Source organism: Triturus cristatus, chromosome 3_2 (assembly GCF_964204655.1).
Source record: "Triturus cristatus chromosome 3_2, aTriCri1.1, whole genome shotgun sequence".
Taxonomy (NCBI): domain Eukaryota; kingdom Metazoa; phylum Chordata; class Amphibia; order Caudata; family Salamandridae; genus Triturus; species Triturus cristatus.
Window position 1 is genome coordinate 1,097,489,854 of NC_140584.1, and position 18,822 is coordinate 1,097,508,675.

Below are 18,822 nucleotides of genomic sequence, written 5' to 3' on the forward strand. Positions count from 1 at the left end.
AGAGCTAGTGAAATTGTCCCGGATTCAGTCTGATGCCTGGGATATTTAAAAGATGAGGAATATGTGAGTAGATCTATCCATCAGAGGCAGTACTCCAAATAAGGCTTAGATAACAGGACACAATGCAGCAGTGAGATCTAGAGAACGGGTCACTGTATTCTAGATAAGGTCTAGAGAACTGCCATTAGACTTACGGTGAGGCCTACAGAAAGGGACACATTACTACATTGATGCCTAGAGAACAGGATACAGTATTACAGTGAGGCCTTCAGAACTAGACACTGTGCTCAAAATGAGGTCTAGAGAACTGGCACAAAAACTCAAGGAGGGGCACAGGGAACCAGACACAGTACTGTAGGTGAGGCCTACAAAACCAGAATGTGCTTTAAAAACTCACTATTCTAGTAAAGGCCTAGTGGACTCCATGTGCATGCTCACATTTTGCTCCTGGATATAACGTTAACTTTCACCTGATGGCAACAAGAACAAATAATGCAGAAATAAGACACTTGCCAAAAGGGTGCTAATACAGTTTATGCATGTTAGCACTGAACTGAACAGAGGGCACAAACATTCAGGGATACTCAGCACAAACGTTGTGTGCTCTGGAGAGTTTTTTAGCCTGATTTTCTGTGCAAGGGAATATGGTTAACTGTCGGCCACCTGTGCAAGTACATTTGTCTCCAAAGGAAATACCATCAACTGGTTGCTGCTACTCATAGAGGTAGAGTGTGACTAGTCCCACAGACAAAGTGTGCTACCCATAGACAAGGTGTTTCCACTCCTACAGTATGCAACCAAAGGCTGGGTATATTGTCACCCCACAAACAGCGTGCCCCCTTAATCTGGGTGTGTCCCCTTCCAGATAGAGTCCCACCCACATACTGCATGTCCCTTCTCACGGACAGTGTGTGGCAGCCTCTGTGTCCATTGCCACTGTCAGAGTGTGCCACCCAAAAACCAGGTGTGCCCCCTCTCAGATTGCGCCACCCACTGGTACCCCCAAGTGTATGCAACCGTAATCAAGTAAAAAAATCCTGATCCATCAAATTGATATTAATGAGGATGCTGTTGTGCCAAAGGAATATTTTGGGGGATTTAATTGCTGCTAGCATGATGTATCTTATTGATTACTGATGTGACAGCCCTGGTTGATGTGCATGTTTTTTCCGTTGCACAAGGTTTGTGACTTTGAAAGACTAGGGTTCAGGGTTCTGTTTTAAGAAGCTACGGGAACCACAGAGTTGATAACTTCTGCCCTGATGATGGTCTCTTATACCGTAGATGAAAAGATCGAAACGTCAACTTGCGTTGTTGCTTTATTTCATGTAATGTAGACATGGATGTATCTCAACTACTGATAGTAGACAAGTATAATAGGATGGTTTACCAAACAGCAGTGAGATGGCCACAGATGCAATGTTTTAATTGTGTGTCATTATATTTGTTGCTTTTGCAAGTTGTAATTAGTCCACAGTGTTTTTTGTATAACTGAAAAATAAATTCATTAAGTAGAATATTGAAAAACACTGATCAAGCCATCGTACTTGCCTGGCTATAGCATCAATTTGGGCATATATGGGATGAAACTGTAGTGGCAAGTGGTTTCACAAAATTCTGCTATCCAACCTAGCCCCAAAAACATTGTGCAATGCACCCACTTACATGGCTCGTCATCTTCTGGACAGCGAACATCTTTGCAGATGTCCTCGGCTTGCGCCCAGAATCCCTCCTTGACTTCCAGAGCAGCAGTCAGCTTCTCTTTGGTGTCGTCTTTGATCCTGTCCCAGAGGACCTCCATCAGCAGATTCTCTTTGCGCTTCAGTGCCTCCTCTTTGTAGTTGATCTTCCAGTCTACTTCCCAGCAGCTGCACTCCTTGCCACATTTGTAGCTGAACTTCAGCGCCAGTCCGGCGAATACCAAGAGCACCAGCAGAGCCAGGCCAATCAACTGAGCAGAAGGGAAGAAGACAGACAGAAGGCAGTTACCACATAGCTTTTCTCACAGAGGAGACATAGGGGCCTTAAACCCTGGTCTATGCCTGCACCCACAGACAAGCTGTGGTTAACCATGGTCAGATCAGATGAACAGCATCTTTTACAAGTCACTAAGAAACTCAGAAAAAAGAAAAAGAGTCAAAGGCGCACCTCTCAACTGCACCTCACATATAGTTCAAATAGTATAGCACGGTGCACTTCTCTTCCAATACCAGCTGTTGTGTGCTATTACTGCTGAGCAGAAGAAATATTGACAAGAAAAAAGTTGGAATGGTGCACCCGTAAACAGATTGATTTAGCAAGTCTTAGGGTCAATTAAAATTCCATGTTTTATTCAAATCCAATATCCAAAGGTTTAAAACCATCCAGCCAATGCGTTTCGTTCAAGTTTTCTTGAACTTCATCAGGGCTGTAAACAATATGTATAAAGACTCAAAATCCGTATGACACTCATATAAATATATATATATAATATTATAAAAAAGACATATAAAAACATTCAGACATAAACGTAAACAATACTTAAAACACAATAAAACAAAAACAATAACAATGTTTACCATAACACCATAACATATCACTAAGTATCCATCTGAAGTAACCTGAAGACAATGGTGCGTGTTACGCATGACTATATTGTTTGTCTTTCTTTTGGCTTAATAATAAAAGACAAAACCTATTTTTAGAAAAAAGAAAGTCAGCAGAGGAGTCAGGAAGGGAAAGGAAGCAGACATTTTCAAATGAAGAAACAGAAATACCTGTGGAGGAATGTGTGGCTACCAATTAACAGCATTTCGGAAAAGCTTTTTTAACAGTTCCAGAAGCAACACAAAAAGAATCTGGAGCAGAAACCTGGCTGCGAGAAGAGTCCATGCCAGACATAGTTCAGGCTTTTTACCAAGGCTACACCATTGAAAGATGTGACCGTGAACCGGGGCGGGCTGGCCTTAATAGGCACCAGGCATTTTCCCAGTGGGCTGGAAGGGTGGGGACCGGTTTTTGAGTGGTGGGGGCCGTTTTCGTTACTGGGGGCCGGTTTTGCAGCAGTGATGAAATATCAGCCCCCTGTTACAAAAGCAGCAGCAGTGCTACTCACTAGCACCCCCCCCCCCGCACCCCACTCCCTGCCCCTTCCGCCTCCCCCGGGCCAGTCCAACTGAATTGCCAGGGCTGGTGTGTATTCCCAGTCGAGCCCTGACGGTGAAGACAGGAGGGGATGGGGGGGCTGCAATAATTTTTGAAGGAAACATAAAAGTTCAGCTCTCTCCCATAAAACGCCTGGGAAGTGAATGTCTAATGTTTTGTTGGGAACTCTCATCTACCTTTACCTACTCAGGAATTATAATACATCATTCCCCAGGCCCCACCGCAGCATTTAGCTCAGCCCTCCCCCAATTAAAAAAGCACATTTTACAGTAGGAGGTGATCTGAACATCAACTTCAATAAGGATAACATTGAAAGTATAAAGTCATGCAGGATATGGCAGCAATCCAGATGACTTAAGTAGTTAAACACCCCACCCTTAAACTTGGTCATACATTGAATCATATTTTTTCGAATATCAAGGAGCATATTATAAATACTCGCATCCTCATGTGCTGGTCCGATCACTATCTGGTACACTTCTCTCTTAACACCACTAGGGAAACAAATGTATTAAACAAAATTGAATAGAGATGCTGATCTACAGTAGACGCCAACATCTGGGAAAATACCTTAGTAGATTCAACATTAACAAGAGAAGTTGGAGTAGATGAGAGATACAAAAACTTTGAGAGCTGGTTTAGAAGTTTGCTGGATGGTCTAATCCCAATGAGAATTACAGGAACAGGGCATCCTGCAAACCGCACACTTTGGTACTCCACCAACATTAGTGAATTAAAGAGAAAAGCAAAAAAAAGCCAAAAGGCGGTGGAGAAAAAAGGTACAATGGGCCAAGTAAGGCATCGTACAAAAGAGCAACAAAAAAATATCAGTACACCATCAGAGAAGCAACTATAACATACTTTAGCAATAAAATAGAAAATAACTCTAATACTTTAAGGAAACTGTTTTAAAAAGCCAGAAAAACTCAAAATGTGCCCACACGCTCAGTCGAGTGAGCTAATACACTGGCTGAATAATTTTTAGGAAAGGTGAATAACATCCTGCTTGCCCTTCCTATAAGCACTAATACTAACCAACATTCTATCAACACATTGGGTGTTTCAGCTAGCCATATACTTGCAGCCTTCCCTAAACTACACACTGAGACAACTAAGGAGATCCTCAACACAATCAAATCAAGATGTCCTCTAGATACTGCTCCTCCTGACATCCTAAATAAAGGAGGGACATAATATTAGTTGAACTGACAAATCTCAACTACTCACTAGAAAGCAGCATGGGTCTCCTACACAGGAATCTACTGAAAAACGTTACAACCTACGTAACCATGATAATGTCAAAACTAAGCCTGGGCGGAGTTCGCAGAGTTTTGCGGAACTCCGCGAAGTGCAAAAACAAAATCTCCGCAGCGCTACGCATTGCTCCGGATGCGGCGGAGTTTCCTTAAATAGATGCTGTTCGCAATGATTTTCAGTGCCAGGTGCTTGTCCGCTGTGCAATCATCGCGAACTGCACCATGCACAGCGCAAGCTGGCGCTGCTTGCTTTCTGCCGCTTGAGTAGATTTTTACTCGAGCGGCAGATTTCTCAACGTAAACAGGCAGTTTCTCAATGCGAGAGGTCGCGAGCATATGCGACCACTCGCAATGAGAAATTTGACCGCCCGCGTTGAGAAATCTCGCAGCGAGGTTGATTTTCCCCACTTGCACTTTCCAACTTGACGTTGATGAATGTGAGCGAGGTAAAAAACTCCGCTCCGCTGAGTTTTTTGGAACTCCGTGTAACGTGGAGTGCGGCAAGCTCCGCAATTTCCGCGAGCGAAGAGGAGTTCACCGCCCAGACTTAGTTAAAACACCTGATAGGTATCAGGATATTGATACATGTCCCTCTCGTTCCTTTTAGGATGTATCCAATAAACGCTTGGAGACAGGAGGACAATCGGAGCGCAGAAGAGCAAGTGAAACCAAGGAAGGACTCACAACGCTCGTCTGATTACATAATTAAACAGGAAGATAAGCCTAAAAGGTCAAAAACGCAATTCAAAAAGAAGAAGGTAGCTGGACTTAAGGTCACGATTGCCCCGGATTTTGATGACTCTGCTTCTAAACAGGGATTGGACATTGACAATGTTGGACAGTGCGGTAGAAATCATGAGAGTTTGCCAGAACCGGATGGGGTGTCTGGTGGGAGTAGCGCTGAGTGAGTCCATTAAGGTGGAAATACGAGACACCAGGATAAAAGTTCTGCATTGCTTATACGAAGTCCATCTACGGTTGGAAGGGTTCATTAATGTCCTCTTTTGAGAGGAAGTCACTCAGTAGTACGATATTCTGTTGACCAAAAAAGATTACCCACTGCATTTTGTAATGGATTGCCCAAAAGGAGAAATGTTAAGTTTGCCTCCTTTTTCAGCCCTTGTTCCAGAACTATTAAACATTCTGGGGCTTCTATGTAAACTTGGTAACTAACTTGATTATGTCCGGTGATGCCATACCGCCATCGTGGCAGATTGCAGAAATAGCCCCCATCTATAAAAAGGGGTACAGAGCCAAGCCGGCGAGTTACAGGCCAATAAGCCTCATTGACACTCTCCAGAAAGTTTTGTGTAAGCATATTTTAGGAAGGATACAGGATTGGATGTATGAGTTACGAATTCTGATCAGGCTTTCCGCTTTATCTGTATATATTGGAAGGAAGTAGTTGTCAAGGGGGGATAGTTATACGTGGCCTTTGTTGACTTGCGAACTGCGTTTGACCTTGTCCCTCGGGCCAGCCTCTGGAGAGTATTGAAAGAGATGGGTTTGCCGGGAAACCTTTTAGACATTTTAATTAGATTACACTCATCTACTGCAGCACAGCTTAGGTGGGGGAAAATAACCAAGTAACAGGAACTTTCCCAGTCCAACTTGGAGTGAGACAGGGATGTGGGTTAGCCCCCACTCTTTTTACTCTTTTTGTTAATGGGGTGGTCAACTTTCTAGATCGAGATGGTTGTGATGCCCCTAAAATCGGTGCAAGAAGAGTGCCTGCACTACTCTTCGCCAATGACACCCTTTTAATCTCCAAATCTCCGCAGGGTTTGCAGCAACTTTTGAATGATTTTATAAGGTTTTGCAATAAGCGGGGCTTGGTTTTAAATAAGGCCAAAACCAAGTACATGATTTTTAACAGAGAAATGGCCAAATCGCCAAAAAGACCTGTATTGGCTGGTAGCAAGTCGAAGTCTTTGACTATTTAGGTATCAATCTGACTCCATCGATTCACTGGGGTGCCCACATTGAGAAAGTAAAATTACAACTAACCCACCAGTGTGCCAACATTAGAAAAATTCTTAGGAACACGGTCTCCTGTCGAATTGCTCCCGCACTTGAAATTTATTACATCAAGGTCCTAGGATGGGCACCTCATGGAGCAGAGTTGTGGGGTATGGGCAACGCAACCTCCCTTACTCTCATTGAAAATCGTTTCTTAAGATCACTGGTAGATCTCCTCTCTAGCTCCCCTTTAACACCCCTGTACATGGACTTTGCCCACAGACAGCTGGTACATGAGTTGGATTATAAACTTTTAATGTTCTGGTATAGGCTAGGGACTGTGGAAGAACTTGAAACCTATCGAGAGGCTCTGTCTGACCTTCTGAAATTCCCCGGGGCTACATCGATTACGTGGTTCATCTCTTTGAGGGAACTACTGGGGAGGATGGGGATGGAGACATTTGGTCTAACCTGGAAAGTATGGTCCGAATTCCGAGGGCAAAGCTAAAAGAATTGTACTGGGAATTGATACTTGAAAAGGATCAGGTAAAACCTGCGAGTAGCCTGACCAGTGACTTTTTGAATTTTAAACCTGTCCCCTGTTTTGGGACTACTATTGATGAAATCGTTCCCCCTTTGGCACGCAAACCTTTTCTACAGTTCCACTACAAGACTTTACCCACCAAACTGTTTTGTTCTAAGTGGCACGGTAATGTCACTATTGATGATCTTTGCCCTGCGTGTAAAGCCTGCCCGGAATCAATTGTTCACCTACTTTTATTCTGCCCACATTATTAATCCCTGAGGAAAAAATGGATACTCCCGTTATGTAGACTGGAAGGCCCGGGACACTACCTCGAGGGGATGATAATCTTGTGTACTGACAAACGAAGAATTATGGTTTTTGGCCTCTCAAGATTTTGGTATGCACTGTGGATCAGGCATGGAAAATCTTTTGTATGAAGCACTTTATTCTTTTCCAAGTTGTTGTATCATTTGCACCTTCAAAACTATTTTATGGCACTGGTTGTTTAACATATTTATTTGATTATGTTTTTATACTTTTGTTTTTAGTCATTGTGCTCTGTACTTTTTCGGATCTTTGTGATCAAAATACATTTTTGATGATGATAAATTAAACATTCATAGGCAAAGAAGTGGGTGCTAACGTTACCTCCTGCGTTATACCGCAACCATGTGGGATGGGATGATGGTTCACTTTATCATGACACTCCACTGAGGACAACCACACACCCTCAAAGACAATATCCAATAAAAAATTAAACAAAACAACACGTTAGGGAAATCGTAGAACAGCTTAAATACCAAGCTGTAATAGAAAGTTGCACCTCTTGAATCAATAATCGATTGCTTCTGGTAGTAAAACCAGACCAATCTTATCGTTTGGCATTTAATTACAGACATTTGAATACAGCTACCCGCACATTGCGGTACAAAATGCACAGAGTGCTGCACTGATGAGCAAAACATAGAAACAACACTAGATATCCCGAATGGATTCTTCTGCCAAACCATAGCACCAAGAAGCCGATATTTGACTGCCTTTACGGCACTAGGTTTTCAGAAACAATTTTGACATTTGCTCCTGGGGTATAAGAATAGTCCCGGGCTGTTTTCAGCCAGGGTAACAGAACTACTTGCAAATTTTGATGACGAGGCATTGTCCTATGTCGATGACATATATTTAATGGACGATGACCTAATGGAATATTTGACCAGAGTAGACTAATATTGGGGTTTGCTATAGTTAAATTTAAAAAAATCTAAGCTTGCCCTCCTCAGTGTCATATTTTTGGGATGCGAGCTGTCAAGTGAAGGCAAAAGCCTAGTGACCCAATTTCTAGAAAAATGTGCGTTGATTCAACACCCTACCACTCTGAAAATGCTATAATCCATATTAGGATTCCTAAATTTTGGCAGAACATACATTCCTGATGACGCAGAACGAGTTAAACCACTCTACGAGTTAATACGTCCAGGTACAAGTTGGACACAAGAACATACGGAAACATTACATTCCGTCCAAGCTGAGATGATAGCTTCAAAACCCACACGAGTAAACACAACAAACCTGATGATCAGTGTAATCGCGGGTACATCAGTGTTCACATATCACGTTTAATGAAGGTGACACAGTACCAATTGCAAATAATTCGCATCTCCAAATCAATGGTGAGATGCGTTTTGCACCACTGAGAAAATACTGACAGCAGTTCAGACTGCAGTAGTGAGAGAGCGTGCCCTGGCTCAAGGCTAACAAATTATTGTTGTGAACTCGGTACCGACTTTAGAAGGGGTTACCAGAACAAGCGTTCCTAATATTAAAGCTTTACATCCAAGATGGATTCAATGGGCAAAGTCCCTCACAGATGCAGACTACAAACACAAGCATTTCTGAAATACGAACAAGAATATCCTCTGCCTAATGAAACCCTGCCTCTAGATTACTATGACTATGCCATTTACACTGATGGTTCTGCTCAGCCTGCTGTAGGGACCAAACACCAATATTCAGCCACATGCGCCATGATAAAAGGCTGTATGCATGATTGGATGTTCCATCCTGTCAAAACATACACGCAGTCACTAGGTGATCGCACAGCACAGCTGGCAGAGCTAAAGGCTCTAGTACTTGCACTACAAAATACAGATGCTGTATTCCCCACATTTATCATGTGTGTTTCATATTATTGCGTACAGTCATATAATGAGTACCTTCACTATTGGATTCATGGAATTGAAAGGCTGCACAGTGAAGCACAAGTTGCTTTGGGAATAGGTGGGTAACCTGAAAGAATGTTCCAACGGACTCATGCTATTCATACATTGAGTCATCAACGTGTTGGCGTTCACATTGTAGGGAATTCACTGTCTGATGAAGCCGCAGAGGCAACCGTTCACACAGGAGCAGTTGCTGCAATCACTCGTTCAATTATGAGAATAGATAGAGACATCATGGTAGCCGTCAATGTTGCGCGCAATGACACACACTTGTCAAAAGGCTTTCCACTCAAGTACTCCCCTCCCATAAAAGCTAGATGCACAGTAAAGCACAAGTTGCTTTGGGAAAAGGTGGGTAAGGTGAAAGAATGATCCCACGGACTCATGCTATTCATTCATTGAGTCATCAACGTGTTGGTGTTCACGTTGTAGGGAATTCACTGGCTGATGAAGCCGCAGAGGTGCCCGTTCACACCGCAGCAGTTTCTGCAATCACTCGTTCAATTACGAGATTAGACAGAGACATCATGGTGGCCGTCAATGTTGTGCGCAATGGCACACACTTGCCAAAAGGCTTTCCACTCAAGTACTCCCTGCTTATAAAAGCTAGATGCACAAAACACACCATATGCTCAGATTCCCGGAGTGTGGGATAGAGTAATTCCAAACAGTGATCGCATACAAGGATTAATACTGTCGGCACATGAGGGTCTGGCTTCTGTTCACACAGGGGTGGCTGCTACAATTTCTTTATTGCAGCAATGCTACTGTTGGCCGGGTCTTTACAAACGGACCAGGGACTTTGTCTTCAGATGCAACATCTGTCGACAAATGAAGGGCTCAACTGTGGCGCGTCCACCCCAGGCACCTCTTCTGAATTCAAACAAGCCATTAGCTTATGTTTACCACTGCGGCCCCTTATCCTCTGATGAGGCCTACAAGTACATCTTGGTGGCAGTGGATTCCTGCCCTCAATTCCTGTGGATATGGCCACAGCGATCGGCTGACGCCCAAACTGTTATAAAGGATCTGCAACTCTTTATTCGGAACATACACAGGTGGCATACTACATTCTGATCAGTGTCCGGCGTTCAGCTCTTGGGCTTACAAAGAGGCCATGGGAAGTTTGGATGTAATGTTACAATTCTTGTCTCCCTATCATCCTGAGGGAAACGCAGTAGTGGAGATGAATAACTGGGACTTAAAGCAGGCTTTAACAGCAAGGATATTAGGCTCTGATTGCAGTTGGGTCCATCACCTATATGGGGTCCAGAGGGCATTGAACAATATACCAAGAAAGTCCTTGGGTGGTCGAACTCCTAATGAGATCCTGTACGGGGTTGAGATGTGAGTCCCAGACCTCGATAATGACCGCACAGTGGAGGGGGAAACACTGTTAGGCATCAATGAACGTTTGGCTGTTTTATAGGAATTGAATGATTTCCGTGTTGAAAAAAGCAACATCCAAGTAAAACGCACCGCCACTGGAGAAGTGAAGGTTGTTCCAGCAAGAACCGGCTGGATCCCAAAGATCGGGGTTCTGGTCGGAGAAATGATTGTGGACAAGAAACAGTTTAGGCCTTCTTACAGAGCACCTATTCCTGTCCTGGCTGTTGAAGGTACACAAACCATACCTCTCCTGCCCCTTGCCAGACACTGAGACAAAAGGATTTCCTCTATTGATCTGATCAAACCACACTATGTGGCCGATTCTCAACAGTCACATGGACTCCTGGGTACCTACTAGTCTCCTCTTTGTCATACAGGAGGTTCAGATGGTAGTCTTAATTACAAATGAAGCTTCAACAAAAGACATTGACAAACATCAATGAAGTATGCGTTCAACCTGTTTAAAAAACAACTACAACTGTGCTGTTAACAAGTACAGAAACACAGATTTCTATTCGTAATCCTGGGAAGGAAAAGGTCTATGTTAATGTTAAGGGTGGGCGACAAATTCTGTTCCGCTCGCGGAACTTGCGAAATTTCAATGTCGAAACTTCCGCGATCCGCGGCGGAACGGAAATATGCAGGCCAGGATTCATTCTGGCACGATGCTCATGTTATTAAACCTCAACAATAAGCACTTACAGATATAAATAAAGCAGGTGCCCGAGTTGAAGGTCAAATTCAGTAACACATTAATCAGCACAAGAGATTGGTGAGCACGGTGGAGGCTAGGCAGGTGTGCTTTCTCCCCATATCTACCGTCAACTATTTGCTGTAATCCTTGATGGAGTTCTGTGCATCCATGAGTTTCTCGAGCGCAATCCCCGTGTAGTTCCTGACACCAGGAGGTTCTGTCTCCTCATCTGCTGCTCTGGTCGGTCTCTGACCCTTTATAAACAAGAGGCATGTGAACTGCATAGAAGCCCCGCCCGTTTTGCCCCAGCCCACACACCAGCGGTGTGCAACGTCTTCCCGCCCATTCCCCACTATGATGGACAGGTCACTCGAGGGACCCCGGCGCCCATCGGCACGGTGGTAAATGTTACAGACACACATGGTCGCTGGAGACAACTCTTCTGGCCCTTTACGCAGCTGTAGAGTAGGAAAAGCACTATACATTCACCCACCGAGGTAGCACTTACTGATTAGCCAGTAGAAAGTACTCCAGTTGAGTAGAGGTATTGCACAAACGGTGGCATCTTCTTGGATAAATATGCAGGGCAGGATTCCTTCTGGCACGATGCTCCGGTCACAAAAATTAAACCTTAACAGGAAGCGCTTACAGATATAAATAAATCAGGTGCCTGAGTTGAAGGTCAAATTCAGTAACGCATTAATCAGCACAAAAGATTCGTGAGCACGGTGGAGGCTAGGCAGGTGTGCTTTCTCCCCATATCTACCGTCAACAATTTGCTGTAATCCTTGATGAAGGTCTGTGCATCCATGAGTTTCTCTAGCGCAATCCCCGTGTAGTTCCTGACACCAGGAGGTTCTGTCTCCTCATCTGCTGCTCTGGTCGGTCTCTGACCCTTTATAAACAAGAGGCATGTGAACTGCAAAGAAGCCCTGCCCGTTTGGCCCCAGCCCACACACCAGTGGTGTGCAACGTCTTCCCGTCCTTTCCCCACTATGATGGACAGCTCACTCGAGGCACCCCGGCGCCCATCGGCGTGGTGGCAAAAGTTACAGACACACATGGTTGTTGGCCCTTTACGCAGCTGTAGTGTAGGAAAAACACTATACATTTACCCACCGAGGTAGCCCTTACTGATTAGCCAGTAGAAAGTACTCCAGTTGAGTAGAGGTATTGCACAAAACGGTGGCATCCTCCTGGGTAAATATGCAGGGCAGGATTCCTTCTGGCACGATGCTCCTGTCACAAAAATTAAACCTCAACAGGAAGCACTTACAGATATAAATAAAGCAGGTGCCCGAGTTGAAGGTCAAATTTAGTAACGCATTGATCAGCCCAAAATCTCTGCGAGCACGCAAAATTTCATGTGTTCGCGGAGATTTTTTGCCGTTTTGCGAAATTTTGCGAAAGGCAATTTCGCAAATTCCACCCACCCCTAGTTAATGTACAAATTGAATCTGCATTGAGTTCAAGGGAACCTGCTGAGCTGCCAAAGCTAGACCGGACAGCATCTTGATACTTCATTGACTTTGATGACTTCTCCTCTGAGACTTCGGAACTACCTCCACCCCCACCACCCCTGCCATTTGAATTGTTTTCTAGCTTTGGCTAAAAAGCACATACTTTGTTTCTCCTTGACTACACCTTTGGATGACAATTACAATACTTTTCCTGGTTCTCTGGATTGGTTTTGTGACTGTGTCCTTTCCCCTACTTAATGGACATTTTGTCCCTGAACACTCTGCAGAATACACGGTTAACTTGGTTCTGCAACCACAAGCATCATCACATCTTGCACAGAGAGACTTGTCCTTGGTAAACATTTCAGCTTTTCTAGTTCCGGGCAAGATTGTATGGGACAAGGACCTAATATTGCCATATTCCTTCATGTCCTCTCTCATTTACTATGTTTGAATATTTTGTATTCTTTTTAAATGATGCCATATTCCTTTGTGTTCTCTCTCATGTGCAGTATCTGTAATGCGCTCTGTCACCTGAAAGGGTCTTGTTCGTGCTATATAAAACTCCAAATAAATAAATAACTCATCTTCCACAAGAGAATGTAAAATGACAAAGCCCAAAGTTTGTGGTAATCATCCAAGCATAGGGAGAAAAACTAGTGTACATGCATACCTGAGATATTTATGTTTTAAATGTTTTAATTTTTAGGAATCACCTATCCCATATCGAAGTACTGCAAGTTGGTTAGAGAGGGATGATATTCAGGTACATCCATTCACAACTACAGTTATGCTGATTTCGCTAAATGACAAGAGTCTTAAGGTATCTCTTTGTCTTGTAGAGATTTAACTCACTCTGCGGACCGCACTGAGCAACTGAGTGATTATGCAGTACTTGAGTCCTGTATCTTTTTTTCTGTCTTATTCCATTCCCCTTTACCTCCTACCACTGTTCCTCATGCACTCATATATGTGGTTACTGGTGGGGTGCCAAGAGACTGGAAAGAAAATTGCTGCTGTTGGTTCGCTCAAGGTTAATGGTGACATATGTATCCTTAAGAAGCAATCAAGTCTCTATTCACTTCTTTTCACCATCTATTGCTACTAGTGGCGGCTCCTCCGCAATGGCGGAGGAGCATCACCCCACTGCCTGGCTCAGAGCCAGCAAATGTAAAATAAAACAATGTTCTTGCATAGTTTTATTTTTCATTTACCAGCAGTTAGTCAGCTGTGTTGAGAGGGGCGGGGCCTAGGTATGGGAGGTGGGAGGAGGAGTGCTATGTGCACTCCCCTCCCTAAGTGCGCATAAGTGTTATGGCCGGCCATCTCAGGCCGACCAAAACACACATGCACACTTAGGTTTTCTCCAGCCCAGCTGCCTTGAGCATCCGTGCTGGAGAAACGCCACAGACTCCCTGGCGTCTTTCTTGCCTGCTTAGACCAATACCCGTACTGCTCAGCAGTGTGGGAATTGGACAGGGAGTCTGTCCAAGGGGCTGCTGGGACCATCAGGCAGAAGGAGGAGAGGCGACGAGACACGACGCTGGAGGTGGCCGGCGGCAAAATGTACTTTTTTTATTATTATCACAATGTATTTCTAATGTATCCATCCCCGCGCGACTGCTGCTGCCTCACCACCCTTTCTTTATGGTAGCCGCTACCAATTGCTACTAGGTTTAATTATCCCTTCATTAATAATTATTATTTTGGATTTATGCCAAATAATTCAACACCCGGAGAAACTTATGAATTTATTAATGATCTTCAGTATTACTGGCATCAACACAAAAATTGATTACTAAAAAGAAAATTGTAAGTATACAAAATAACCGTGTATATCTTCTAAATAGCAATACTCATTGCAGTACTTATCTAGCGGTAGTGCATCTCTCAAAGTTTTATTTGGCACACTGAAAATTCAAGGGGAGAAAATGCAGCCCAGTCTGGTACCCTTTTCAATTAAACATTAAGACAACGTTTTATTCACAAGTCCTCCAGCTTTATTTAAAGCTTTTACAAAAAGTAACAATTTGTTACTTAGGTTCATTTGTTCCATGACCACAAACAGATAATCCCACAACAACACTGTCATGATCTTTTTTCTGCATCTAAACTCACACCATATTTATAGGCTATGCTTGAAATTCCCCTTAAAATTGACTCTCTACTTTTAGGGCCCTCTAGGAAGAGCAACTTTTAAAATTGATTCCACTAATAAAATCTGGGGCACCACAAGACCCCTGCCTCCCTAAGATAATGCATATAATTCCTGCACAAGTGGCACAATATCTGGGCCATATATTGAATAACATGATTTCGGGAAGTACCTTCCGACATACTGGAAACATGCCTCCATTCTGCCTCTGCTAACGAAAGACAATCTGAATGCACTGGATCCGAACAACTACCGCCCAGTCTCAAGGCTTCCCTTTGCTTCCAAGTTGGCGTAGAAAGTTATGAATCAGAAACTTTCAGAGTACCTAGAGGAAAATCTGCTTCTGGGCGACACACAACACGGTTTCAGAAAATATCGAAGTACTGAGTCTGCCCTGGTAGTAGCTACAGAGGATATTCGGGAAGTGCTGGACAGGGGAGGGACCGCGGCCCTAATCCTGTTGCATATCTCCACGGCATTTGACACACTCAGCCACAAGATCTTAGTTGACCGTCTGCGCAGCCTGGGGATTGAGGATGAAGCTTTAGATCCCCTCCAATCCTTCATGGTTAACAGACAACACACTCTGTTGAGGGGCAAATTTACATCTAGGCCTTTCTCCCTGCCCTGCGGGGTTCCTCAGGAATCAGCACTGATTCCAACACTCTTCTACCTTTATATTACACCACTTGCAACAATCATCAAAAGTGCGGGCTTTCAACTGGCATCCTACGCCGATGACACCCAAATTCTGGTGTCACTGGCAAAGCCGGAAAATAACTTGAGCAGGGTGCTCAGAACATGCATGAACAATGTGAGCAAGTGGATGGACCACAACTACCTTCAATTAAATGCCACTAAAACTGAGGTCATCCTTTTTGGTAACAACCCCTCACTCTGGACGCCGGAATAATGGCCACCCAAACTTGACTCACTTCCTGAACCCTCTAACAAAGTCAAAAATCTAGGTATCCTGATAGATAAAGAAATGAAGTTTAAGAACCAAATAAATAAAATTACATCAACCGCATTCCTTTCACTAAGGCTTATATAAAAGATTGAAAACTTCTTGCCCTCTGAACTCCTGAGAACGGCTATCAGCACATTGGTTCTCACTAAGGTAAACTATTGCAGCAGCCTCTATCCTACTCTTGCGGCGGGTCTCAAAAAGAGGCTCCAGACAAAACGCTGCTGCCCGCTTCCTCTTCAAAATCCCCAAATATGAACCGGCAAGAGGAGCCATTGGGAAACTACACTGGTTGCCGGTTAAACAACGATGTAGGTGTAAGGCTCTTTATCTAGTCTATAAAGCACTGCATGGATTGGGGCCAGCCCAGTTCAGAGAGAAACTCAATTGGTACAACCCGGCAAGGATGCTCCGCTCAGGCTCCACCACGAACCTGATTATCCCCCCATTCAGGAGACCCAACTGGGGTGGGAAGAGTTTTTTTAGGGCCTCAGCTATAACAGCCTCCCATTGACACTAAAAGCTGCTCCCTCCCTACTTACTTTCAGAAAAGCCTTAAAGACCTGGTTGTTCCCAAAGGAGTAGTATGCACCTAGCCACTGGCTAAACTCGATTTGGACATCTACTGTAGCAATTTTATCTTTTCCTACAGAGCCAAAACGCCTATCGGCATTAGTTGTGCTTTACAAATTATATAAATAAATAGAGATAATCATTTTTTATTAGACTTTTCATCCTCTTAATCCAGATTCTGGAGTGCATTTTAATGGATTCATTAATTAATGAGATTGGGCAATAGTTAGAGCTCATATATGCTATCTACTTAATTTGTGGGTTACCATAATGACTGCCTCTTACATTGCTTTTTTGATTTCATTTTGGTCCTAGTTTCTACTCTTTTGAATACTGAGCCCTTCAGTGATTTTAGAAACCCTTTCCTCCATTCTTTTCACATTTAAACTATTTCTTTCTACTGAGGACAAATCAGGAGAATATCTTTTCCCAAACAAAAGGCCTCAACTTTATGTTTTTCTATACAATTTGGAGTAAGAATGCGTAAAAGTAATCTGCTAATTGTATATCTAGAAAAAGCTGTACATTCTCAGGTCTTTGTGCTAACTCTGTCTTCGTTTTTGTCTTTACTCATCATATGACTACCAATCAACCACATTTTACCCACTGTCCTATTACCTTTGCTTGACAAGAAATAAGGTTCGCTCTGCTATTTGTATATATCATAAAAATTTAATGTTTTCTTGAAAGTACTTAAAATGTTAAACCTGTTGTATTTTTAGCCACACATACATTCTCTAGCAATTTTAAGTAGCCCTCCTTCTGTTTTAAAGCCTTCTCTGCCGCTATCTTTTTACTGAGCTCTATGCCATGTTTATCCTTCTCATTCTAGTTTTGAAGGATTGCCACACTATTTCCATGCCTTTAATTGTACTATTATTTATGTCCAGGATTTCCTTTAGCTCTTTAGAGATTTGGTGTCATAAAGCATTATTTTGTAATAAAATAGTCTTTAGTCTTCAGCTTTTAGAGAGGCCTAGTTCTATATTTAGGAATATACCAACTGTTGTATGATCTGATGAACGTATATTGCCAACATTAGATGACACAATTGTGTTCAACACTGATTTAGAAGGCAGAAAGTTGTCTATCTGGGAGAATGTAATAAGCACTGATGAATAATAAAGCACTCCCTTACTACTGGACAATGGAGTCACCAGACATTTGCCAGTTTCTGATTACCCTGCATGTGACTTAGCGCAGTATAATCTTTTATTATCTTTTATTTTTGGTGGAACATTTTTATACAACAGGAAATAAGGAACACAATTAAAGTCTTAACCTACAATAATCTCATATGTGCAACTTGATTAAACCAAAATGTTAATTATTTAGCAATATTTTCTGCGCATCTAACATTTGGAAGACAGCCATTAACCAGCATAATTTCATTCACAGCTAAATTAACTCTCACCAACAGAAATGTTCCATCTTTATGAGTGTCTAATTGCAGCATTTAACCTTTTAGATTTTTATGGTTCAAAATCACAAGATCTCCTACATTTGTATAATAGAATAGATTAAATTCTTTCGCCCTGCAGTGGCACCTGAGCTTTATAGATGTTTCCTTTTCCTGATGCCTAAATGCCTCTTGTAGAAAAGCTTCTGCTTTGTGTGCCTTTTAAGAGTCCCTAGAATTTACCTCCTTTAGTACCTCCCATACAGTCAACTTATTAATTAAGGTAAGGCGATCATTCTATCCTATAAATACATATCGGATAGAATGAACATGTTACCTTAATTAATAGGCTGAGCGCAATTTGCGATTCCTTAAATGCTTACTCAAAATTAAGGAATCGCAAAATTAGCGAATCCTTAATTATGCGATGCGAAAATGTCACATACATCGCGTTTTGCGATTTTGTATTCGCAAACACTGTTTTTTTGCGATTCGCAGCGTTTGCGAATACAAAATCGTTTGATACATATGCCCCAAGATTCTTAAGATATCTCTTTGTCTTGTAGAGATTCAACACACTCTGCGGACCGCACTGAGCAGCTGAGTGATTATGCAGTACTGGAGTGCTGTATCTTTTTTTTCTGTCTTATTCCATTCCCCTTTACCTCTTTCTACCACTGTTCCTCATGCACTCATATATGTGGTTACTGGTGGGGTTCCAAGAGGCTGGAAAGAAAATTGCTGGGGTTCGCTCAAGGTTAATGGTGACATATGTATCCTTAAGAAGCAATCAAGTCTCTTTTCACTTCTTTTCACCATCTATTGCTACTAGTGGCGGCTTCTCCGCAATGGTGGAGGAACATCACCCCACTGCCTGGCTCAGAGCCAGCAAATGTAAAATAAAACGATGTTCTTGCATAGTTTTATTTTACATTTACCAGCAGTTAGTCAGCTGTGTTGAGAGAGGCGGGGCCTAGGTATGGGAGGGGGGAGGAGGAGTGCTATGTGCACTCCCCTCCCTAAGTGCGCATATGTGTTATGGCCGGCCGTCTCAGGCCGACCAAAACACACATGCACACTTAGG

General features: G+C 43.0%; 1 protein-coding gene across 1 annotated transcript in view; it reads right to left on the bottom strand.

Moving 5' to 3' along the window:
* LOC146859199 (uncharacterized) overlaps window positions 1–18,822 on the bottom strand; it is a 75,855-nt gene that overhangs the window by 17,072 nt on the left and 39,961 nt on the right. Inside the window, exon 2 of the mRNA XM_085649881.1 lies at window positions 1,666–1,951. Coding sequence (XP_085506007.1) covers window positions 1,666–1,951 — 286 coding nt within the window. The remainder of the gene's footprint in view (window positions 1–1,665; window positions 1,952–18,822) is intronic.